Source organism: Cantharellus anzutake, assembly GCF_015039405.1.
Source record: "Cantharellus anzutake strain C23 chromosome Unknown EI90scaffold_36, whole genome shotgun sequence".
Taxonomy (NCBI): Eukaryota; Fungi; Basidiomycota; class Agaricomycetes; order Cantharellales; family Hydnaceae; genus Cantharellus; species Cantharellus anzutake.
Genome location: NW_024066986.1, coordinates 595,032 through 618,283, shown reverse-complemented (window position 1 = coordinate 618,283; position 23,252 = coordinate 595,032). Strand labels below are relative to the sequence as shown.

The 23,252-nt window shown below is 49.2% G+C and overlaps 5 protein-coding genes across 5 annotated transcripts; 3 read left to right on the top strand and 2 right to left on the bottom strand.

Moving 5' to 3' along the window:
- Window positions 1–8,541: 8,541 nt before the first annotated feature.
- EI90DRAFT_3065294 (uncharacterized protein) lies at window positions 8,542–11,910 on the bottom strand. Its single transcript, XM_039060862.1, has 11 exons — window positions 11,409–11,910; window positions 11,200–11,352; window positions 10,909–11,148; window positions 10,765–10,854; window positions 10,258–10,710; window positions 10,050–10,202; window positions 9,777–9,992; window positions 9,639–9,722; window positions 9,145–9,585; window positions 8,861–9,088; window positions 8,542–8,804 (listed from the first exon to the last, which is right to left on the bottom strand). Exons 1-10 carry the CDS (start codon window positions 11,751–11,753, stop codon window positions 8,966–8,968), a joined length of 2,298 nt encoding a protein of 765 aa, XP_038914254.1. The 5' UTR covers window positions 11,754–11,910; the 3' UTR covers window positions 8,542–8,804; window positions 8,861–8,965.
- A 514-nt stretch (window positions 11,911–12,424) lies between these two features.
- Window positions 12,425–13,276, top strand: EI90DRAFT_3065290 (uncharacterized protein). The gene is made up of 4 exons (XM_039060861.1): window positions 12,425–12,712; window positions 12,775–12,823; window positions 12,876–12,917; window positions 13,108–13,276. Exons 1-4 carry the CDS (start codon window positions 12,607–12,609, stop codon window positions 13,142–13,144), a joined length of 234 nt encoding a protein of 77 aa, XP_038914253.1. The 5' UTR covers window positions 12,425–12,606; the 3' UTR covers window positions 13,145–13,276.
- A 4,379-nt stretch (window positions 13,277–17,655) lies between these two features.
- EI90DRAFT_3065283 (uncharacterized protein) lies at window positions 17,656–19,182 on the top strand. Its single transcript, XM_039060860.1, has 5 exons — window positions 17,656–17,724; window positions 17,799–17,842; window positions 17,894–18,145; window positions 18,220–18,297; window positions 18,551–19,182. The coding sequence occupies exons 2-5, from the start codon at window positions 17,801–17,803 to the stop codon at window positions 18,851–18,853; spliced, it is 675 nt and encodes a 224-aa protein (XP_038914252.1). The 5' UTR covers window positions 17,656–17,724; window positions 17,799–17,800; the 3' UTR covers window positions 18,854–19,182.
- A 2,002-nt stretch (window positions 19,183–21,184) lies between these two features.
- On the bottom strand, window positions 21,185–22,286 carry EI90DRAFT_3017726 (uncharacterized protein; the record flags this gene model as incomplete). Its single annotated transcript, XM_039057140.1, has 3 exons — window positions 21,185–21,509; window positions 21,826–21,848; window positions 22,080–22,286. The coding sequence occupies 3 exons, from the start codon at window positions 22,284–22,286 to the stop codon at window positions 21,185–21,187; spliced, it is 555 nt and encodes a 184-aa protein (XP_038914251.1).
- On the top strand, window positions 22,153–22,906 carry EI90DRAFT_1576885 (uncharacterized protein). Its single transcript, XM_039051926.1, has one exon. It carries the CDS (start codon window positions 22,355–22,357, stop codon window positions 22,781–22,783), a length of 429 nt encoding a protein of 142 aa, XP_038914250.1. The 5' UTR covers window positions 22,153–22,354; the 3' UTR covers window positions 22,784–22,906.
- Window positions 22,907–23,252: the final 346 nt, after the last annotated feature.

The following is a 23,252-nucleotide window of genomic DNA, read 5'->3' as shown; positions in this document are numbered from 1 at the left end:
CATATGTCTTCGCTTCAAAAGATCCTTGTCCTCAAAAGGGAATCTTAGTCCCCCCCCCTGCATGCATTGAAAAGCGGGTTGCGCTCCATAGCTATTTGCATCGGAGTCGCTGATTATAAGCTGACTCATAGGATGCTGCCGCATTTGTAGATGTTGCAGTATGTGATTGTTGATTTATTGAGGTGGATTAAGGCCGGAGCCAATTGGTGTGATAGCGAGGACGAAAACGGGAGGTGGAAGTGGAAATATTGCGCATTTTTATAAAGCATGGTCCGGAGCCAAGCTGAACCCGGTCCTGTTGAATTTGCATCATGCCCCCAGCCCAAGGGGTGTGGAGTCAACAGTAAAATTGCTTGAGGCGATGTTAAGGGAGTATATTGCATGCATAAAAGCCGCAAGAATCGCGCGCGCATGTCCAAATCAGTTCCTAGTCCTCCTCTCATTCATGTGGAATATATCAGTCCCAAAGAATAAAGATCCAAAGGATCAGCCCAAGAGATCTCCAAGTCCCTCCTGAGAGCATTCCATGCTTCAGAGGGTTATGGTTCGCAGCGCAAAGACCGTGGGAATTTTATGACGTGGCACGACGGAAAATAGAGAAGGAGTGGTAGTCTGTGCCGCATTCCCAGTGTGAGGGCTTCATCCAAGGGGCTTGCAATCAGCCTCAAATAGGGCTTTCCAAGATTGTATCTCAGCCTTGGGTTTTCCAAAGATGTGTGCCTTTTCAAGGACTTATCACAGACAAACTTGAAGTCTTCCTCATAAGCCACTTGAACCTGGCCAGGGTGCCATGAGAGTCATGTGGACTTATACTTGAACCAACCCAGGCGAGCCGCTCTGGGCTCATAACCTAAAGTTGCACCACTCAGTGCAGCGGCTCGGTTGGGATGGCAGTAGACTCTAAAGATATATTTGTCGGTGTAAATACATGTAAATACACATCAAGACAAGTATGGAAAGTGCACAACACCCGTTATGACTTGCTCCTCCAACAGAACAAAGGGTAGACAGAAGCGGAGCAGTACCGAAGGTCATAAGGCAGGACCTGTGATACGTCCGAAAGGAGGTAGGGAGGGCGAGGCTCAGAGGGGCAGGAGGATGAGGAGAAGTGGGGATGATGACTAACTGGCTAGAATGGGAAGAAGCAGCAGTCCAAATAGGGATGAGGGGAAAACGTGAAAGATACATTACAAGCGGCGAAAGTGCTGAAGGCGATCCACGAAGCTTGGAGGTTGCAGAGCTTACAGAGGTTACGGAGGTGGGGTTGAAAGTCCAAGGAATATTGGCAATGGTGTTTACGTAGTATGAGGTCACCAATGCAATGGACTAAGACCGAGGTGGAGTCAAAGTCCAAGGTAGGGACTATGACGGAGGCTCGGAGCAAAGATACGAGCGGTGCCCGAGTACGAAGTATGGGACAGCAGTGGAAGGTCATAACTTGGCGGGGGGTTGGCGAAAGAGTACCAGAGAGAGGAGAGAGGAGGAAGGTAAGAGAGAAGGAGTGGCGGGAAGGAGAGTTGTCAGGTCCGAAGGTGAGTATCAGAGCGGACAGGGGAAGCGTAGGAGGGTGACGGAAGGGTGGAGGTGTTGTGAAGGAGGAGCGGAGTAGGAGGAGGAGTAGTAGGAGGGTGGCGAGAGGGGCGGTGTTCGGTCCGAGGTGAGTATCGGAGCGGACGGAGATAGGGGAGGAGAGGGAAGGAGGAGTAGAGGTGGCATGGGAGGTAAAAGGAGGTGTGTTGCCAGGACCGAAGGTGAATATCGGAACGGGCAGCGGTAGGGTAAGACTCCGGAGGTGGGGAAGGAGGAGGTCCGGGAGTCGGGTCAGGATCGGGTATGCACGGATATGACAGGTGGTCCTTAATTTCAGGATAGCAAGGGGGAGTCTCTTGGGGGGACAATCCAGTCGATTCTGGCTCTCTAGTCATCGATTTCAGACTAGGGGTACAGGAAACTATGTACAGAGTGTATATATAATATTACAGGAGTGGAGTCAGAGGACAAATAGAACCCAAAGGGAACAAAGGGGGACTGGATGAGGGAACAACCCCAAGGGTCAAGGGTTGGAACTCTATGGTGCTTCCCCAAAGGGCAGGACCAAGAGGGGAAGGAGTGGAGTGGGTTGTTGTCATATCCATACCAACTCCACCCAACCTCCAACCTACTCCGCCACCATTCCAGTTCACCTCCAGTTTGTCCCCTCCCTCACCTCTGTCATACCCTCCGGTACACCTCTGGTCCACCTCCACCTCTGATCTCCGGTACCTTCTCCGGTACCCCTTATCCTAATCATAGAAGGTTATTAATATTTCTACCTACCCAAAATTACTACGGACCTCCTAGGACCTCCGCCAACCCCACAAAAGTTTTCCCACTATCCAATAGTTGTCACTAATTCCACCCTTCATCTACCCACTCCACAGTGCTCAATAAGGCGATTCTCTCACAAGTTTGCCAACCCGGCAAGTGGGTAAGTCCATCTTGGGTTTTCCCTTTGTTCCTATTTGTCTTGTATTATGTATATAAGTCATGTACTGTAGTTCATGGCACCTCAGTGCAAAATCAACAATAATGACTATTCCCCCAGAGTTCGTGCCCCCTCATTCTGAAGTTAGGGACCCAACACTAAGCGTTACTGAACGTAGGCACAGCGCTCCCCTCTGAGTCGCTGAGGCCACGGTCCTTCCGCTCATCCTCTACCTCCGGCCTCCCTTCTGGGGAAAGGTCCAGGCACACTTGCTCCCTCCTTGCTGTGTCCTGACAGTTGTGGGGAATGACAGCTGACTAATATGGAAAGGAAGCAGCTGTCTAAATAAGGAAGAAGCAACAAGAGGATTAAATGATGCCATACAGTAGAGACTGCAGGGTCCGGAGTAAGTTCCGGAGGTCCGGAGTTGGAAGTCAAAGTCCGGAATATTGGCTAGACATAATAAATGAAATGCAATAAAGAATACAAGGAGATAAGATGGAGGGGGAGGTCAAAGTCCGGGGGTGGAGATGTGACCAGAGTTCCAGAGGTGGAGGTGCAATGGGGTTCTGGTACAGGAGTCTGGAGCCGGAGGTGTGGAGCATTACAAGCTCTGGTCTGGAAGGTATGAGGTTGGGATCGGACCCGGAGTAAACCGGAGTTGGACCGGAGGTAGTGTTGGACATTGTGTTGGAGCCAGAGGTAGAGTGGGCTCTCAACAACCAACAGGGGGAGGAGGTGGTGGAGGATGTGGAGTTCTGGAGGAGGAGATGGAGGTCCAGAATCAGGAGTGGAGGTCTGGAGTTGTATGGATATGACACAGCACTCCCCTCCAAGTCGCTGAGGCCACGGTCCCTCCACTCATCCTCTACCTCTGGCCTCCCTTCTGGGGAAAGGTCCAGACATGCTCATTCCCTTTTGCCATGTTCTGACACATGAATCGTCTGAAAAGCAACTTATCATAAGTGTTTTGTAAATTAAAGAGTACCTCACCTGTTCATTCGTCTCTCGATCAGCAATGAACTTCTTTAAATCTTCGAGCATGCCTGCCATGATTGCATTTTGGTTGTTCTCTCTTTCCACACTTTGGTCCTCCTCTCCATCAATTTCTTCAATCCCCCCTATTCCATCCTGTCCATTGTTTCCATTACATTCCCAATCACAATTATCATTGTCTGCTGCATCCTTGCACTCATAACAATACTGTGCATTTGATGCAAATCACTTGATGTTCAGACATGTCAGTTCAAAAGCATTAAATGCTTCTTTCCAAGTTTGAAAACAGTGACTCCACATATGATGACTGTCATATCCATACAATCCTGACCTCCACTCCAGGCTCCTGGAACTCCAAAACTGACTCCAGAGCCCCACTTCCCTTTCACCACCCTCTCCCTTGCCAATTCCCAAGAGGTTATCCCACCTCTGGCTCCAACACCACCTTCAGTCTGACTCTGAACTATTCCAGGTCCAACCTCAACCTCAACACCTTCCAGATGAGCATGCAACCTCTATGCTCCTGACTCTGGACCTCTGCTCTGGAAACCCGTTCACATCTCCATCTTGGAACTCCAGTCTTAGCTCTGACCTCAGACTTTGACCCCACCTCTGCTTATATCCATTTTATTGGTTAGCTAATTCCATTTATTTACCTTTGCCATTATTCCGGAGTTTAACTTCCAAGTTCAGACTTTCCAGACTTACTTCAGACCTTGCAGCTATTGCATTGTCCCATTCAATTCTGCTATTCTCCCTCATTCCTATTTAGGCTATTGCTTCTTTCTATTCAGTCAGCTAGCCATTCCCCACTCCCATCCTCCCTCCTTCCTCCTTGGGCCTTGGCCCTTCATACCTCCTTTTGGAAACACCATTGAGTCAAACCCTTGACCCTCGGTGTTGTTCCCCTTTCCAGCTCCCTTTGTCTCCTTTCAGATTACCCTTGCTCCTTTTGACTCCAGACCCCCTCCTATATATACAATGTACCTAGTAACTTGTAACCTCAGTCTGAAATCAACTAGATTTCCCCCTAGAGACTTTACCCTATCTGACCAACAGGACAACCAGCAATGGCACAGCACTCCCCTTGAGTTGCTGAGGCCAAGGTCCCTCCTTGATAAGTCTCTGTGTTATAAAAATGGGGCCTAATTGGCCCATTTCTATAGCGTCTGGGTGCAGGGAGTGGCCATGACATCGAAATAGTGTTACAGTTAATGTAACAGAGGTTTAACAATTGTCTTTACAATGACATTAACAAAGGGTGGCTTTTGGTGATTGTTTATGGTTAAGTTGTTATTATATACATGTCACATGATAATATACTGTACAGAGGCCATAAGAGGCTAAAAATGGGAATTTCCCATTTCCATAACACTCTGATTCTGTTCCAGAATCATCTGAACCCACAATATCTAACATGGGCACCAGACTGGACTTGCATGCTCAACAAAAAACTTGAATACCACACACCAGCCTTAACAGTGGGTGCCAGGTTGGACTTGAGTGCCCAACAAAACAATCTTGAAGGATGCCACACACCAGCCTTAACAATGGGCACTGGGCTGGACTTTAGTGCCCCTCATGAACTTCCATGAGAGTCAGTCAGACATTTCTAAATGCCTCAGCTTGTCCAGGTGAGCTGCCTGGGCTCATAACCTGTAGAACAGACCAGGGTGGAGTTGATTAATTATTAAAGGTGTTCAGTACAAATACTGATAAACATGAACTTCGAGGTTGTCTGTAAGGAATGGGTGTTGGATGTAGGAGTTTAATGTGTGCTGTGCACACATTCCTCTATTCTTTCTTTATTCATTCTTTATTCCTGTTTTATTCCTCGATGTAAATAATTACATGTATACAGTGCAGGGAAGGGTGAAACAGGTTTTCACTCTTCTCCTCCCCTGTGGAAATAAAGCTCTATATTGCCTACTTTCTGACAGCTTGAGGACAGCAAGGGTCAACACCAAGGTTGGAACCTCAACCAACCTTTCATACAAAGGAACATCTTATTGCCATCAACTGCTTGTTCAGATACCTTAACTATTCACAAAACTACAAGTTGGTCCACAATGGTAAAACTCGTGATAATGATTTCACAGGTTACTCCGACTCTGATTGGGCTGGTGACCCACACAACCACTGATCTGTTTCTGGCTTTGTATTCAAGATCGCTGGAGCCACCATGTCCTGGAGTTCAAAGAAGCAGTCTTCAACTGCACTGTCCAGCACAGAAGGAGAGTATATGGTGCTTACTCATGCTGCCAAGGAGGTGATATGGATTCAACAACTCATCAGTGATGTTCTCAAATCTCATTCTATCCCACATACCATTCTCAGTGACAACCAAGGTGCCCTTGCCTTAGCCATCAACCCTGCTTATTGTTGATGTAGCAACCCAATGTGGTGCAGCGACAAGGATGGGCCACTAGGCACCTTATTGCCAATGTGGTGCACCAAGTCACACATATTGCGACTACCCACACTGGCAGTGGGATGGACCCTATTATCTCTCTAACCTCATGTTGCGTGCCACTTTGTATTTCTTTTATCTTGGTTGGCCACCCAAACATGTATATAATGTCTGCGACTTGGCCAGAACACGATATCTAACTATCAGATTGATATTGTGTTCAGACACCTGCTGGCTGATAACACTTATCACAACACATGAAGCACATCTGTGTTAGACAACATTTCATCCACAAGTGCATCAACAATGTTGGAATATGGGATGGAGTAACCTCCCTGGCATAATGGGCGAGTAGTGTATGGATGCACACTAGAGGTCTGTCAAAAACCCCCCAGGATCGTAGGGGAAAATGCGTGAGTCCGAATGCAGGCAGGGGCTCAACTAGATGGGATCCAGGAGCTCCGGTAGTGGACCGAAGCTTCCCCAGGAAGCCCAGTTCTGCTGGATGGTACAAGAGGCTCTAAGGAGGACGCAGCCTCAGCGACTCGGAGGGAGCACTGTGCCTCCGTTACGTCTCAGTTAGTCCTTGTATTTCTTATGTCTGAGGTATCTTGTAGGAAGGGGCCGGGATTCACTCAGAGGGACTTGGGGTAGCATTTTAGTCAAGATTAGAACTGAGGAAAACTACAGGTTCTAATCTACAGGTATTTATAAGGGAGAATGGGAAAGGACTTAGTCAAAGTCCGAATGACAATAAAGAACACCGAAAGGTGCCGAATGATACTGAGAGGTACCGAAAGGTTCCAAACGATATCTTTAACGGGGAACCGAGGTGTCGGGTCGAGGAGGGCGGAGTAAGAGGCTGGAGAATGAATGGGAACGAGAAATGGGTAAGAGGGGGTTAGCCGACTGAATGGTAAGAAGAAGATAGTCATGCTAAGAATGGAAGGTGACTAATAAGAGATGACGAGAGAGGGGTCACCAAAGGATGCGGGTAGCTCCGAAAGCGGAGTTGCATATCCGAAGGATGTTGGGTGACTCCAATAAATGAAATGGGTGGAGGAATGGTTTAGGGGTATGTCACGGGATGTCGGAGGTCCGTCGGGGTATCAGAGCAAATCCAGAGTCTCCGAATGTTCCGACTCGGGACCAAGGTTCCGGGGTGGGAGTGGCCAAGGTTCGGTGTGCCACAACCAGACCGGAGCTGAGACAGTCAGGAAGGAAGGTGACTTGGGGAGTGGGGAGGCATGGTGTAGGGGATGGTGAAGTTGTTAGGAAGGTGTGGTGTGGTGGGAGTGCACAGGGTCGGGATTCTGGGATATGACAAGGTCCTGGGTTCGATACCAGGCTTGTCCATTTTATGTCATTTGTCCAGTCACCTGGTTTACTAACAGAATAACTGCTTGCTCTAATGCTAGTGACAATAGCTCAGTCTCAAGCAATATGGGTGAGAACTGTAACTAACCTCAGTCTCAAGCAATATGTGCAAGAACTAAGGGAAAAGGAAACTAATTCAAAAGATTGAATGTAGTTTGTGGCCATCGTGGATAAGTCCAAAGTGACCAAAATAAGTAAGAAGAAAAGGTGTTGTGACCAAGTAGTCACGCTACCGTGGGAATGTGGCTGTACGGAAAAACTCGTCCGGTCTCCCATAGCACATGGTTTGTCATGAACCTCTCAGCACTAATGAGTGTGGGAACAGAACAGAGCAAAGCAAGAGTCGTGAGATCACAGGAAGCAAGATCACAAGCCAGAAGATCACAAGATCACAAGAAATCAATTGAGGTCAGCGACCTGTGTTGACCAGTTGAAGAGTCCATCTTCACTGGTCAACTCCTTATATACATGAAAGCAGGTTAAGACATGCGAGATGAGACAGGAGAAACAGACCAAACATCTGAGCCGTACAGGTAGTCGCAAGGCTACATGAATTGAGATGAAACTAAAATGAACAAGACACCTGAGACATCCGTCAAATCCGTCCGGGGTTACGGCTTAACCGTAACACGGTTCCTCCAACATTTACCTCATTTGGATATCACGGAGTAAGTCCGGGCAGGCAACATGCAATTTCTTCAAACAATGGCAATGTGGAGCTCGACTATGTCCTGATGGCTGATCAAGTAGCCAACATTCTCACCAAAGGTCTTGCGAATGTCCATGTGTGGTAATATTATTTTTACTGACGCGATATCAATCAAAGATATCGTATATACCTTTTGTCTTGATGTTCTCTTCATTGCCGGTTATAGCAGGCAGTCGCTACAGGCAATATTAGCGCTAGTTGTATAAAATACACAATGCGCGGAATTTTTCACACTCCCTCAGATCTCTTGCTCGAGACTGAGGTGATACCCTTTTTATTCTTCCTTCTTGTATGCGAGTTCTGATTGTATTTACAGTCCGCGCATCTAGGTAAAAGAATGACATTTTAAATCTCTTGCTCGAGGCTGAGTCCGCACATCTAGTTTATTCGTCCAGCTTATTTACTTTATTCGAGCCTAGCTATCGATCTCTGAGGCAACTTTACAAACCGAAAGGAGGGTTTCAGTGAGTGGAAGGGGTGAGGCAGTCGCACAACTGGTGCATGGGCCCTCGAAACCTGCAAAGCCTCACCCGGCCAGCAGGTGATCATTATTTATTCTAAAGCATTATGTACTAGTATGTTGGCCAAGATGTGGGACCACTGCACAAAGTACTTTTTGGAGGAAGTGTGCACATTCCTTTACAAATACAAAACCAGCTTTACTACTGTCTGATGGCCTGTCTTGATCCACCAGGGAATACAGGGTACGAGCTCATTGAGCGGGGGGTTCTGCCGATTACTGAAGAGTACAACCGACTCGGATGCTTCATAAATTGATGCACTAAGTAAAAAATTAACAGGAAAGCCCAGCTCCCCCATCTTGTCATGTTAACTTGGTGGACGTAGTGCTGAGGAGGAAAAGGTTGGGGATGTTAATTACAGATAGAGGCAAACCATTACGTACATATACACTAGTAGCGATTGTCTCAATTACGATGTCTTGTACGGCCGTTGCGATTGGCTCGAGTCCTCGGGCCCCGGTGAACACCCCCACCTGGAACCCAGGGCTTCATGGTTCACACCACACAAAATGGAATGACAATAAGGATACGGGTCTTGTAGGGGGAAGAGAGCATACATCATTGTCATCCTCTCGAATATGTTTGAGTTCATAGTGTTCCGTGGTCACAAGCTTCCCATCAAGGTTAGAGGACATTTATGGGCCGGACATCGTGAGAAAAAATCCACCTTGCTGAAAAATTTGCCAATGGGTATACGTGGCAGCCGCCCTATCGTCCCATATCGAAGCAAGCGACTGACAGTCGTCCCTTCGGCCTCCTGGCTGCGGCGCAACTCCATGACAAAGGCGCTAGGGGTGTACTCCGCGTCCCCTCTAACAGGAATGCATCCTAGGATGTCTTCCTCCCTCAAATGTCGTGAATGCACTATTTGATCAACCTGATCGATCTGATCGCTTAATATCGTTGAGCTCTCCGTAAGCGAGAATGTTCGTTTACGAGGATGATGTGCATTCTGCGCGTGCAAATTGGCTTTGGAGTCGGAGGTCGGAGGTCGTGTATGGGGTGGTTCGAAACGATCGCTTGGACCGCTTGAATACAATGAACTCTCCGAAGACAACATCGTTCGTTTAAGGGGTTGATCTAGTCCGTGAAAATCCATATTGGGACCCTGTGCTCGTTGTTAAGGGTGGGAATATGTCTCTGTCAAGAGATTTGTCTTACCTTAAAATCCTGAGATAGAGGCATTTGGGATTCAGAGCGACGAAGGAATGTGGACATATTCGCGCCAGAAGCCCTGCTCATGTCCTGAGACGTTCATTAGGAAATAGTCTTTGCGGCGGACATCAAAATCCCCCTTACCTGCGCACCAATGGGCGATTCGGGAGATGACATGTTTTGCGACTCAGTTTCGAGATCTTGGATGGGAAGAGGATCATATGAGGCGATTATTTGATAAATTCTTCGACGGGCCTCAGCTCCCGGACCAAGCCATCTCAAAGTTCCGATAAGTTCGGCACTTTCATCCAGACCGTATAGATACTCAGCAACTACAGATACAAAAAAGCAACAATTCTCCTAGAAATAGAGATAAGACATGCGGTAAGAGGAGATGTACGAGCACCATGCACATACCGGGCACACTTTGTAGAATTCCGATGACTCCCTAAGTGCCTCGAGGACACGAAATAAGTTCATCAGCGAAGGTGGGATGCGAAAAATGATCCTTGTCTTTTCGACGCTCTTCATGTTATCTAACAGAGTGGCACATTTCCAAGAAAGAGTCGCCTGGCCGGCACTTGAATAATCAGCAGCCAAGACAATAGCCAATAATGGAACCCACCATATCATTGGCATCCCATTCAGTGAATATCTGTTTTCCGAGAGTGTCCGTTGGCCCTTTTCTCTCTAGACGCACCCAGAATTCTTCTTCTGTAGGCCTCGCCAGTCGTAGAAGTAGGAACTCGTGCTGAAAATCGTCCTGTTCTTTGTGAACGATCAATTCTTCGATGAGGAAGCACTGAGGATCGGGAGTCCTCTCGATGGGGAAGCACCGAGCTTCGGGAGTACTCTCGATATAGGAATATATGGCGGCGAGCGGATGTGATGTTTCCCCGGAAGAGAGTGGAACTTTGTAGAGCGTCCCCTCGCAAAAGACATCAAGGGTGCACTCCATGTCCCCCTCAGGGAGAACACAGGGTGAGTTGCAACGACCGTTGTGGTCGTCCGAACCCGAAAGACTATCCAAAACCAATGGTACTCGCTTAAGAGGATGTTCCTGTGCGTGTAAATCCACCTGTTCTTGGTGCTAAGGCAGAGGCATAAATCTATGCAAAGAAATTTGTCTTACTGTGGAATAGGCGCCCTGGAATAGGAGCATTTGAGATTCTGACCGACGAAGAGGTCTGGGTAGGCTCGTGCTAGAAGCGCTGCTCATATTCTGAGAGGTTGATTAGGAAACAGTCTTTTCGTTGGCATCGAGATTCTGCCTTGCCTCAGTTTCAAGCCCATCGATGGCAGATTCGTATGCTGGGGACCCAGGCAGTAATATGCTTCCCGACTCACTATCATGATTCTGCACCGGAGGATGATCATATGAAGCAATCATTTGATGAATTCTTTGACGAACATCGGCTCCCAGATTAAGCCACCTTAAAGTTCCTGTAAGTTCAGCACTTTTGTCGAGACCGTATAAGTGTTCAGCGACCACAGATGCAAAAAACCAACAATTCTCCTGGTAACAGAGATAATAAGAAGAGGAGAGGTACGAGTGTCATGCGCATACTGGCCACAGTTTATAGAATTTCGACGACTCCCTGAGTGCTTCAAGGACATGGAACAAGTCCGTTAACGAAGGTGGGACGCGAAAAACGATCCTTGTCCTCTCGACGCTCTCCGTGCTACCCAACAGAGTAGCGCATTTCCCAGAGAGACTTGCCTAGACGGCGATTGGGGTGAGTAGCAATCAAGACAATGACCAACAATGAAGTTCACTATGTCGTTTGCTTCCAATGCGCTGGATATCAGATTTCCGAGAGCGCCCACCGGCCGTTTTCTCTCGAGACGCACCCAGAATTTTTCTCCAGTGGGTTTCGCCATTCGTAGAAGTAAGAACTCGTGCTGAACACCCTTCTCTTCTTTGTAAATAATCAATTCATTGACTGGAGACGACTCAGCATCGGGAGTAGTCTCGATGTAGGAACATATGTCAGCGAGTGATGATGATAATTTTCTGTGAGAAAGAGGGATCTTTGACCAGAAGGTCGACAGTTTCGAAGCGACGCTTTCGATGGAACGCTTAGTCAAGACAGATGCTTTGTCAAAGTCAACACCTGCCATCGAAGACAAGACCGAGGGGAACCTCTAGTGTGGGTCGGTTACAAGAGACACAAACGGACAGGACGGACACGTGGAATTGGGTCTGCGAGTAGGCACGCAAGCCTTAGGCAAAGTACCAATTAAAGGTGAACGAACTAATTTAGGCTCGACCGTTTCCCTACTTAATGAGGAGCTTCACTCTTTGTGGCAAAGACGCTTCGGAATGAATGGGGAGAAAAGTCCACGCCCCTAAAACGAATGAGTAAAAGAAGACATGGCAGAGACCTGTTTCTTCGACGCGCGACGGCATTAGCGGTATAGAAACTCGAACGCGTCATGCAGCCTACAGGAAGTCCACGGTAGGGAAATGCTGCACAGAATCGCTCGCAAAGTAATACAACGGATTCAAGTTGGCTGGCTCAGGGAAATCCCTTCTCTCACTCTGCGAGGGACAGAGCAGTACATATGGGAGGAACTGGCCAAGATGGACATCAGAGGCTGCGGTAAACTCCCGCATGGGCGCTTGTGAGAATTGCACGTTGGGGATGCTATAGGTAACGGGGAATTGCTTGACTTGCGCAAAGCAGCGGCATAGCCCATTTGGGTGCGACCGTTGTGGGCTGTGACCGGAGAATCGGGGAATTTATTACGGGAACGGGTGGGGTTGAGTGAAGCGAAATATTATGTAAGCCGTGGAATTACACGCACCCAAGAACAGCCTGCGGCCGTTCCGGAGCGCAAGACTTAACTACAAGGGCTGGTTCCGTGATCAACGCGCGCGGAACTGGAAACTTGATTCCTGCGATTCGTCAGGTATCCCGCTGATCAGTCAACGCAAAATTAGAGTCTACATCCTTGTTGAATCACTGCGCACATGAGGCCACCTTCCCCTGTTAAATATGGCTTCTTTGCGTTACTGCGGGTTCCCCAAGCCTTCGCTGGATTGATAGGTCATGCTCAGCTGGGCGAGCAAGTTCTTTGTATGTCGTCGTGTGCTATCCCAGCGTCCGTGTATAGCTGAACGGGGTCGTATCTAACGTAGCGAATTGGGCATCGTCGTCGTGCTTCCCTAGTAGGGGAGACAGAGGGATGTACGTCTATGATCCCCCGCGTCAGTGTGAACAAAACTTGACATACCCTAAGCCCTTTGAGTCTGGTGGAGGGTACCAAGAGATCATGCCTCTGGTGAGTTTATGAATGCTTTCGTGCCTCACTGATACTGGGCATTCATGGGAGGCACATTCCACCGCGTATATCCGCCCCCCAATGCTACGCCGAGTTCGGACCGTGCCTGCTTTCCCTTCCGTCCGGTGGATCACTCAACTACTCATTACCGCATATTCACTATGTTGATTCGCAACGTCCAATTTCACAGCCCAGAGCCACGGGTCTCTCATAATAGGGCGTCATAAAATCATTAATGCCTAATTCCTCCATGCATGTGTGGCCCTCCTTCATAGCTGCTCTCTCTGCATCCGCCACATGCCCTCCAGTGACACACCCTGTATATTACTCTATTCACTCGTTTAAACCATGCAGCACTAATCTTGTTTGTGTGGCCCTGGGTGCTGAGTGCTAAATACGAGGGGTTCTTACTTTTTTTCCCATCCTCCTGTGCCCATGCAAGAGAACATCACGAGAACCTAAAACTCATTGGCCTGGCCTGAACCAATCCATACGAGACTGGTTTCGAGTTGATTGGCATTCGCCACGTTTGTTTTTTTTTTTTTGGCTCGTCCTCCTGCATTTCTTTGTTTAGCAAAATGAGGAACTTCCTTGTTATTGACCGACTGACTCTGAGCTGAGTGTGGAGGGGGCTGCGACAGACACGAAATGAAAATATCGGCCAAGCCTGTGTCCTAAATCAATCGGGTGCATCGGAGCTAACTTGGCATCTCACAGTGGGAATTAGAGTCGCGTAAAAAACCATTTTAATCTCAGTTTAATCCCATTTCACGTGACTAATCAGGTGGATCCGCGCGCGCCTCAGAGGAGGCCGTCTTGTTCTGCACTGTCGCAGTGCGGATGGAACAAGACGGATGAAACCCTCCTCCGGGCCCAAACTTGGTCTCAGACCAGCTGCGGGAAGAGACAAGTTGCATCCGGGAGCGAGATAAATAGCGCACCTTATCCACTCCCCACCTGCCTGCGCAATCGTACTACAACGTCTAACTGGTAAGTTAACGGTAGTGCGATGAGGCTTCTAACCGTGTGTGCTGGCCCCGCTCCTCAGGCCTGCACACGGTTATCCCTGCTCTCGCTATCCACTAAACGCGCGCTTACTCTTACTTTCATAGTTCTTAACTGAATCTCCGCGCTTATCTAATCGAACTCGATCATCTATCGATCAACTACGCTTACATCTTATGTCGCATCATGCAGCTCAATCCATCTCCCGCAGCAATGCGTTCCAGTCACTGCTCGAGGCCGCGAGTACGGTCGAGCAGCTCGATGAAGTCGTCAGGCGATACAATGCCAACCAGATCCCACTTAGAGAGGCGTACGCCACCCTCTCCGAAGCCGTCGCTGCGGATCAGTCCCTTAACGAGGAGGAGCGCAGGGAAACGCTCGTCCGATACGGCGACGAACTGGAACAGTCAGCAGAGGCAAGGATCCGAGCTCGAGCACGAGGAGACCGTGACCTCGATGGAGGTATCGCCCGACAACAGACCTCGGCCGAGCAGGATGGGACTGTCCAATCGAACCCTAATGTCACGACTCGGACTACCTCTCAAGTCGGACAACCCACCAATCAAGCCAGTTCCGGACGGCTCCGTGGAAACGAGGTTTTCAAACGAGTTGCCGACGAAGAAAGTGACCATCGTGCCGAGTATGCATGGAACTGGAAATTCGGGAACGGAGGACCACCTTGGGATGCCAGCGAGGAGGCCATGCTCACCAACGCCGAGAAGACACAACTCCTCAAGAACGCGTACAACACCAACGTCAAACGTGCCGTCCGAAGTCTCATCTGTCGGGGCGGTCAACCTGAATTCCCACCATACCTCTGGAAGGACATCCTTGGGGACCGACTCGTCGACTTCGGACACTTGGTCGAAGATAGGCCGGTATGAAGACTCCGTTGACCTCGGGAATGGGGTTCAAATCTCGACTGGGTCGAGTAGCCGGAGCAAGACCAAACTGGCAAACGAATCACAATGGACGGAGGCGTGGGACAAATATGTCGCTGCGGTTGTATGGGCATACCCCCACCGTGGTCCGGAGCTCCATGAGTACCACCGTCACATCGTCAAGCGTTTCAGCAGAAACCGGAATGTCGCCCTCAACATCGAATACGACCAGGCTGCAAGGAAGTTCTTCCAGGAAACCCACCGAGCATTCTCCGACATTAATGCGCTCAACGAAATCATCCACGACATCTACCTCGGAGGAGGAGACGGAGATACCCGGGGAGAAGGTAAGCCTGGAAAGTCGGCTGGAGAAGCAGGGAGCGACAAGGCGACCGGAGCTGGGGAGAATGTCACCAAAAAACGAAAGCGTGGCAACAATGATTACCCGATCTGCCGAGAATTCAACAAGACGGATGGATGTCGACGCTCCGAATGTCGCTACCTCCACAAGTGTGGATCTTGTGGATCCAGTGCCCATGCCGAGCCAAAGTGTCCACAGCAAAAGGAGAAGACAACCACAGGATCTCAATGAGGCCGAGGAGAAGAGCAAACGACCAAGATACATGAGGTTCGTGTTTGGTCAGCATGATATTGGTCAGACACCATCGGCATCGTACACTGAGAGTGCTCAACCTGTCCCGAGCGTCCCTCAAAGTGATTATAGATATCAAGACATCACTATGACTATCAAGGACAACCCGAGCCTGTTCAAAATCGTTACCCCTATCAACGTTGACTGTTTCGAAGTCCTCCTGAAATCTCACCCGAATCGTGATCTCGTCAGATCTGTATGTGATGGACTGCGGACTGGGTTCTGGCCCTTTGCAGATGTCGAGGACCTGAAGAGCGTACCGGTAGGAATTGTAGAGCGTGCGAAGGGCGCTCCTGAATTGGACGATGAATCAGTCGAATTCCTTAGACGGCAATGTGCTGCCGAGATGGGCCTGGACCGATACTCCGAAGCGTTTGGGGACCAGCTACTGCCTGGGATGGTGGCGCAACCTATTTTTACGGTACCGAAGAAAGGCTCATCGAAGCTGCGGCTTGTCAACGACCATAGCGCAGGGGAGAAATCCCTGAATTCGCTGATCCTGAGTGAAGGCGGGTATGTAGTCCTGGACAATCTAACTGACCTTGGGACCAATATCCATGCCGTCATGAAAGAGAATGGAGGAAGGAGGCCAGCTTTTCTCTGGAAATCTGACGCATCTCAAGCTTACCGACGGCTACCAATGCACCCACGATGGCAGGCACGGCAAGCAACACTGATTGACAGGAAGTACCATGTGGACCGATGTGCAGTCTTCGGGAATCGGGCCTCTGGCCGGCTGTGGTGCTTGTTCTTCGGACTCGTATGTTGGATTGGAATCCATGTTTGCGGGATACGAGGTCTACTTCACTATGTCGATGATGCATTCAATGCAAGCTTCGACAATGAACTTGAACTTTATCCCCCATACAATAGGGAGTTACCACGAGGCCAGACAAGATTCCTTAAATTGCTCGACCACATCGGAGTCCCACACGAGTCGGCCAAGCAACTCTTTGGGACCCAGCTTGAAATCATAGGCTTCCTCGTTGACGCAGAGCAACTCACGATATCCATCTCAGAAGAGGCAAAGGGAAGATTCTGCGCTGCAATACGAAAACCCTTGGGTATGCGAACTGGGTCCTCAACGTATTCCCACTTCTCAAGCCGGCGCTGAACTCGTCATACGAGAAAATCGCAGGGAAGCGGATGATGAATCAAAGCATCTATATAAACAAGCAGGTACGAAATGACCTACTATGGTTTGCTGATTCAGTAGAGTGGATGGAAGGAGTTCGCATGCTGAACGCCGAATCATGGGGGCCAAGCGATGCTGATGTGGTTGTATGGGGAGATGCCTGCAAGATTGGGCTCGCATTCTGGGCACCGAAATACAAAGCTGCGTATATTGGCGACCCGGTAACCCAACCTGACGAGGCATTCAACATATTCTACAATGAAGCTATCACAATACTCGCGGCACTCCAATGGTCTACAACAATATCCCCCCCACCGAAGCGACTCGCAATCTACACCGATTCGACAAACTCACTGAACATTTTCAACTCGCTCCGCGTGACAGACCTGTACAACCCAATCCTCATGACGGCTGTCTCGACACGGATAGAGCACAAGATCGACCTCCGCGTCTTTCTAGTGGAAGGGAAGCGGAATGTTGTGGCAGATGCACTGTCGCAACGCAATTTTGAATTGGTGAAAGGTATGTACCCGAAGCTGGTCATCAAACACTTCATGCCCCCGGCGCTTATGAAGCTGGGGGCATTGAAGAAATGAATGATCAGAGGCGCTCCAAGACCCGTCAACCACAGCGTGAGCCTTGGTCCCTGGAGCGCCTCTGGGAGGCTCGAGCAGCTGCCCTGGGAGCCACTCTTGAGCCTAGCACTGCTCGTACCTATATGTCAGTGCTAATGTCTTACATCAATTTCTGCGACCTCCACCATTTCCCATTACGACCAACGATCGACACACTCACCTTTTACATCGTCTACATGTGTGCCCACATCCAACCAAACTCGGTCTCTTCGTATCTTTCAGGTATATGTTCGGAACTTGAAGCATACTGGCTGGAGGTCCGCGACACTCGCAACTCAAAACTCGTCTCGAGAACTCTAACTGGATGCTCCAAAATGTTCCGCACTCCAGCTGTCAGGAAGAGGGCTCTAACCGAAAGTGACTTGCAGACCGTTCTACAATCAATCCCACCTCAGCCTTCACATGACGATATGCTCTTCCTTGCAATCACCTTCACAGGATGGCACTGCCTCATGCGGCTTGGCGAACTAGTGGACAGCGACTCGGGGGCACTGCGCAACTACCGAAAATCAATAAGAAGATCTTCAGTTAGATTCCACTCCGAACCGCGACCTCACTACGCATTCATCTTACCAATGCACAAAGTGGACGGGCTGTTTGAAGGCTCAACGGTCGTGCTAGAGAGACGAGACAGTGACTTAGACCCCCTGGGAATCTTCGAACAATACCTGAACGCTCGAGACTATCGATTCCGACACCTCCCCGATTTATGGCTGCGAGACTCAGGAAAGATCCCCACCCGGTCCTGGTTCTTGGGCAGACTGCAAGAAGTCATCACGACGGGAGATGTTGCAGGCCATTCCTTGCGCTCGGGTGGTGCAACGGCGTTAGCACTTGCAGGTACTCCTTTGGAGCGGATACGCGCTATTGGAAGGTGGTCTTCAGAAGCTTTCCTGATCTACCTGCGCCAAAACCCGATACTGATCCAAGGCACATTGGGGGGACGATCAGCATTCGACGGCCAGCGTGCAGATCATTGAGTCTAAGTACTCACCACCAACCACCCCTCCACCAGCCATTATACATGTACAAGTTACGGCTCGCATCGCTGGCGCACAATCATACGCATTGCAGGTTGTTGGAAATGCGAGTCACCGGAGATATCCGGGGGCATGTGGAGGATAATGTGGAGGATTTTACTAAGCGCGCAGCCTGCACAGGAGTTGCCTTACGTAGATTTTCCTCTTTATTCATTCCTTTGTATATATATACGCACGGACATCATCCCCAAATCACTAGTTATATTCCCGCTTCTATCTTACATCTGTGCTACGAGTGAGCCGCTGGAAACCGGGTTGCCTTATCCGGAACACCGTTTACAACACAGGTCCATACGGACCGTGTCCACTAACTCATGGACCGCTCACGGAACCGAACTGATTAGTCTCAGTTTAATCCCATTTCACGTGACTAATCAGGTGGATCCGCGCGCACCTCAGAGGAGGCCGTCTTGTTCTGCACTGTCGCAGTGCGGATGGAACAAGACGGACGAAACCCTCCTCCGGGCCCAAACTTGGTCTCAGACCAGCTGCGGGAAGAGACAAGTTGCATCCGGGAGCGAGATAAATAGCGCACCTTATCCACTCCCCACCTGCCTGCGCAATCGTACTACAACGTCTAACTGGTAAGTTAACAGTAGTGCGATGAGGCTTCTAACCGTGTGTGCTGGCCCCGCTCCTCAGGCCTGCACACGGTTATCCCTGCTCTCGCTATCCACTAAACGCGCGCTTACTCTTACTTTCATAGTTCTTAACTGAATCTCCGCGCTTCCCACCTCCTTCCCCATCGCCTCCGTTGCGTTACATCATTTTTTCACTTGCTACCCTCTCCTGCATTTACTATTAATGTATTTAATTGACGTACGGCTCACATCGCTGGCGCACAATCATACGCATTGCAGGTCCATACGGACCGTGTCCACTAACTCATGGACCGCTCACGGAACCGAACTGATTAGAGATGGTAAAATACCTTCACTTTTACGATGATTCAAATAGTACTTTACCATTAGGACTATGGTCCTTTACCGAGTCCCCATTACCATACTAACGAGGGTAAAAGACCTACTTTTTCACTGTTTTCTACCATCTCAATGATGGTGAACGGTCACTTTACAATGGTCGTATTTGGTATTTTACCTCACCGGTCTTGTAATTTACGATGATTGTCAATGATACAATCCATGGTTATTTATGGCCATTAGTATGGTAATATACAGTAAAAAGACATTGCTTCTACCAGGTTACATTACGAGAAACAGCAGTGATCGTGAATGAGAAATCGAGCTTGATTTGAGCAGTAAGCAAGAGGCGAGTGGGGGTTGAATATGAGCGTCAATTTGATATGGTTCAATCCTGATGAAGAAAGACAGCACGGACCGCGTATCCTGGTAAGAATGCAGAAGAAATTGAGAGTAAAACGACAGAGACGCAAACCTACGAGCGGCAGAGTATTCCAACTCCCACATGTCTTCCGAGATGGTCCGAGCACATCAGCAGGTTGGACTCGCGCGTTCAGCTCTCAAATTCTGGCTGCTTTTGTGCATTTCGATTGTTTCCTGGTATGAAAGGGAGTCAGGAAGGCGATGGAGGCAAGGAAATGGGAACCTGGTGGGATCTTGGCCAGATACTTGGTGTGGGGGAAGGCTCTTGACCCAGTGTTCAGGATAATTCTCGCCAGGCCCATCTTCGGTAAGAGCACCCGGCGGATCTGTAGTGTCCTCAATGTCGCCTGACTCTGGTGACAAATTTTTCTTCTCTGTGATTAATGGTGAGTGCAGCCCAGATCAGATGCTTTCGAGAAGGAATAAGCAGTTCCATGTGAGAACCCCAACCTTTGCGGGTAACTATGCATGGGCCCTGGTCAGGGCCGAGTCCAGAGGGGGGCCGAACAACACCCTGCTGAGCAGATGCTTGAGCTCTCGATTCTCTTCATGGATGTGAGGTTGAGGCGGCACAGTGGCTGGAGAGCATAAGAGACAAAACGCGCATGAAGACGGGCACACAGGAAGAGGAGGGAACAGTTGAAGTCCATCACAAATAATCGTGAAGTCGACTTCTTTATCAAGTAGACAAGGGGGTGATCAAGAAGCCCCAAAATAGTGCATGCATTGGTAGCGCTGGACTCAGAACAAAGAGATCGGAGGTGCCGATCGCACAATCTTGCGCTTGCAATGCTCAACCTGGACAGGTGATGACAAGTGTTGAAGCGTGTAATAGACGCGAAAAACAGAACCACAGCAAAACGAGGCCTAATTAAACGTGTTGCAGCAGCCAGGCACGGATCCAACGCGTCTGGTGAGTGCACGGTGAGAGAGAGGAGGAAGTTCAGTGAGTCCGGGAATTTCCGATCAGTTCGACCTTTGGCTTGAGCGACAAGTAAAGATGGCGATGAGATATTGCCACATAAGATTGCATTCAATACTGGCTTGCCTTTGTGAGGTATTGTGAAAACGGCCTCCAAGGGCGGGATTGAGGCACGCACTGTCCATGGTAGCGAGGGCGACGTATTAGCGCCCCGCGCTCCGACTCCCCAGTCGTGCTTCCAGGTAATCTTACCTTCCTTGTGTGCCCTGATAAGTGCATGCCGATATAATGCATCTCGAGACTCAGTTTATTGTGACAAAGTGATGAAAATATGATGATCTTATGCACCCGCACAAATTACCATGGTACAGGTAGTAAAATACTTGCCGTGAAAAGTCGGTCCCTTGACTCGCAATTTTGATTTGGTAAAATACCAGACTTCAAAAACCATCGAAATGATGGTAAATGGTCAATTACAAGTGTAATTCTGGTCATTTACCGAGAAACATTTCCCACAGTGATCTGCTGACCGGATCAGACGGAAACGGCATCCTCCGGCAGTGATCCGCCTCTCGCTGGGTCGCGCAAATTGGAGTGCTGACACACCCTTCTCGCCGCTGACATCTCTGCAAAATACGAACTGAATCTGACCATCTACGGCTTTGATTCCCCCCCGTCGTTATGGGACTGCAATGCCCATCGATCAAGCTCCCAACGCTCGTTCGGTAGAAAGGCGGTAGCGCATTTTACATCCCACTGCTTAAGCACGTCCGCGTACAACTTGGCACGGTGTTTCATCTCACCAGGCTCTGCATGCCAATCTCCACTTGCTTGGCTGGCAGTTGGCTCGGTTCCAAGACCCTTGGCCTGCCGCGCCGGATGAACGTTGCTGTGCAGTACTCCTTGAAGCGCACGTCTGAACACTGCTACCAGGACATCGTCCATGGAGCCAGATTGATGGTTGCCACTCGAATTAATACTACATGATGCGCGCGCACAATAGAGCACGTATACTGACATCCACTCTGCGCCACTGTTACGATCCAAATTAGATTTCGAGATGTTGGTGCCTTCAAGCGCCCTACACCTCGTTACTTCTTTCAACGCGCTCTTGAGTTTTCACCCTAGAAACTCGCTGATCTATAGCGCGCATTTCTGTGACCTGCTACCTCTTCCGCTGACTGTGGGACACCGCTGCCCTCTTGAAATCAGCCTGTCTGATTGTGCTGGAGCTTTTGTGAGAATCGCGCTCAGCTGGTGTCACGTACTCATGCTGTGTGTTCTGCTGTCCTTACCTGGTGAATAGCAGATAGCGCCCCTGGCATTTCGGCATAATGAAAATGATTGGATGTGTGTGATTTCTATCGGGTGCAGTTTCTGTGCCGACGTACGCACAACTCTACTGAGCACCGTAGTCATTCTGGTATGTAAACCCTTCAAAGAAATGAATTGGTGGGAATCTACATAGCCAGTATTAGAAGCTGAGATTCACCACACTCAGTCTCCTGTGTGTTGTCCCCACTCGATTCCACCGGAAGCGCGCACTCACCAATTGGCGCCCATCTACACGTGTCCTACATCCGGGCATGCGGGTGCGATCCGGAAGCTGGAAATCTGCCCTGTACGTCAGTTTAAATGGCCCGGGCTCTGCTGTTTTAAGCGCTCGAAGCCCCCTTCCCCCTTGTTGCTGGCACATACAACCATGGGTAGCATTTTCAGCAAAAAGGCAGGTAGTGCCTCTCACGTCACCCAACATAGAGATGTCCGCTAACGATTGGAGTAGACTGCGGATCAACCTGGATATGAGATGACGGATATTGATGTATGCTGTCTCTCCCCGATATTCGTGCTTTTATCCTCATTCCTTTGGCCTTCTGTAATTTGGACTTCGAAGCTTTATGTTCCAGGTGGCGGTGGTGGTGGTGGTGGGGCCTGGGGCAGGGACCGTCGCGACCGCCGACAAGGGGATCTACGCCAAGGACAACGGTTACACACTATGTCGCGGCCATATTACGTAGCCGGGGCGGAGGTGCAGATATAGTGCATACATATGGTCTGGACTCCGGATCCTTGTTCATTTACTTTGTAAGTCCTTCACGAAACAAACTTGGATGTTATTTACCAATCGACAGAGTGACATCATCTAATCACTCGCGCCCTCTATTTTCTGGCAGGCCAAGATGTCAATTGCACAGTAGTGATGCAGTCTTTGCATATTTATCAAGTTATCTGAACCATTTTGGCCTATCCTGATAGTTGCCTGTTGTAGTATGCGGTAGGGTTTGCATCCTAATGGAAGCCGATCTAAAATTTAATGTATTTTGTGGAGCATGCTTCTACGTGCATTTCTAATCAGATTCACCAAAGTGACGTACATATGGCTGTGAGCAGCCGGAGATACATACAGAATTGGTATTGACGAGGAAGTGCGGGACTCCGAAACCTAGTCAGCACATTAGTAGTACAAGAGCAAAAAAAAGTATTTATACCATCCTACCATGCAGTACAAGCGGGGAATTTGTGACGTCAAAACCCGAGTTGTAAAATGCCGAGAGTTTTCACCACCAATGATCACGAGGCTTTCGACTGGATCCCTCCACTCCACCTTGAAAACCATAACAAGGTCCGACGTGATGGAGTGGCGCTCATCCCAACAGATTCTCTCTTTCTTCCATTCTTGGGTTCTTTTTTCATCGCTTAAAACCAATTATCCCTCAATTCA

Bases quoted from the DNA above. Each gene is read 5' to 3' on its own strand.
- EI90DRAFT_3065294 (XM_039060862.1), bottom strand. From the start codon at position 11,753: ATGGCAGGTGTTGACTTTGACAAAGCATCTGTCTTGACTAAGCGTTCC. The intron at 10,855-10,908 runs GCAAGGCAGAAT...TCAACCTCTCAG, and splicing joins TCGATGGGCTTGAAACTGAG to AATATGAGCAGCGCTTCTAG. The intron at 10,203-10,257 runs GTGGGTTCCATT...AGTGCCGGCCAG, and splicing joins AATGGGATGCCAATGATATG to GCGACTCTTTCTTGGAAATG.
- EI90DRAFT_3065290 (XM_039060861.1), top strand. From the start codon at position 12,607: ATGAGGCCACCTTCCCCTGTTAAATATGGCTTCTTTGCGTTACTGCGG. The intron at 12,824-12,875 runs GTACGTCTATGA...ACATACCCTAAG, and splicing joins AGTAGGGGAGACAGAGGGAT to CCCTTTGAGTCTGGTGGAGG. The intron at 12,918-13,107 runs GTGAGTTTATGA...CCAATTTCACAG, and splicing joins ACCAAGAGATCATGCCTCTG to CCCAGAGCCACGGGTCTCTC.
- EI90DRAFT_3065283 (XM_039060860.1), top strand. From the start codon at position 17,801: ATGCACAAAGTGGACGGGCTGTTTGAAGGCTCAACGGTCGTG. The intron at 18,146-18,219 runs CTGATCCAAGGC...CTAAGTACTCAC, and splicing joins ACCTGCGCCAAAACCCGATA to CACCAACCACCCCTCCACCA. The intron at 18,298-18,550 runs AGGTTGTTGGAA...CGTTTACAACAC, and splicing joins CGCACAATCATACGCATTGC to AGGTCCATACGGACCGTGTC.
- EI90DRAFT_1576885 (XM_039051926.1), top strand. From the start codon at position 22,355: ATGCTGTCTCTCCCCGATATTCGTGCTTTTATCCTCATTCCTTTGGCC.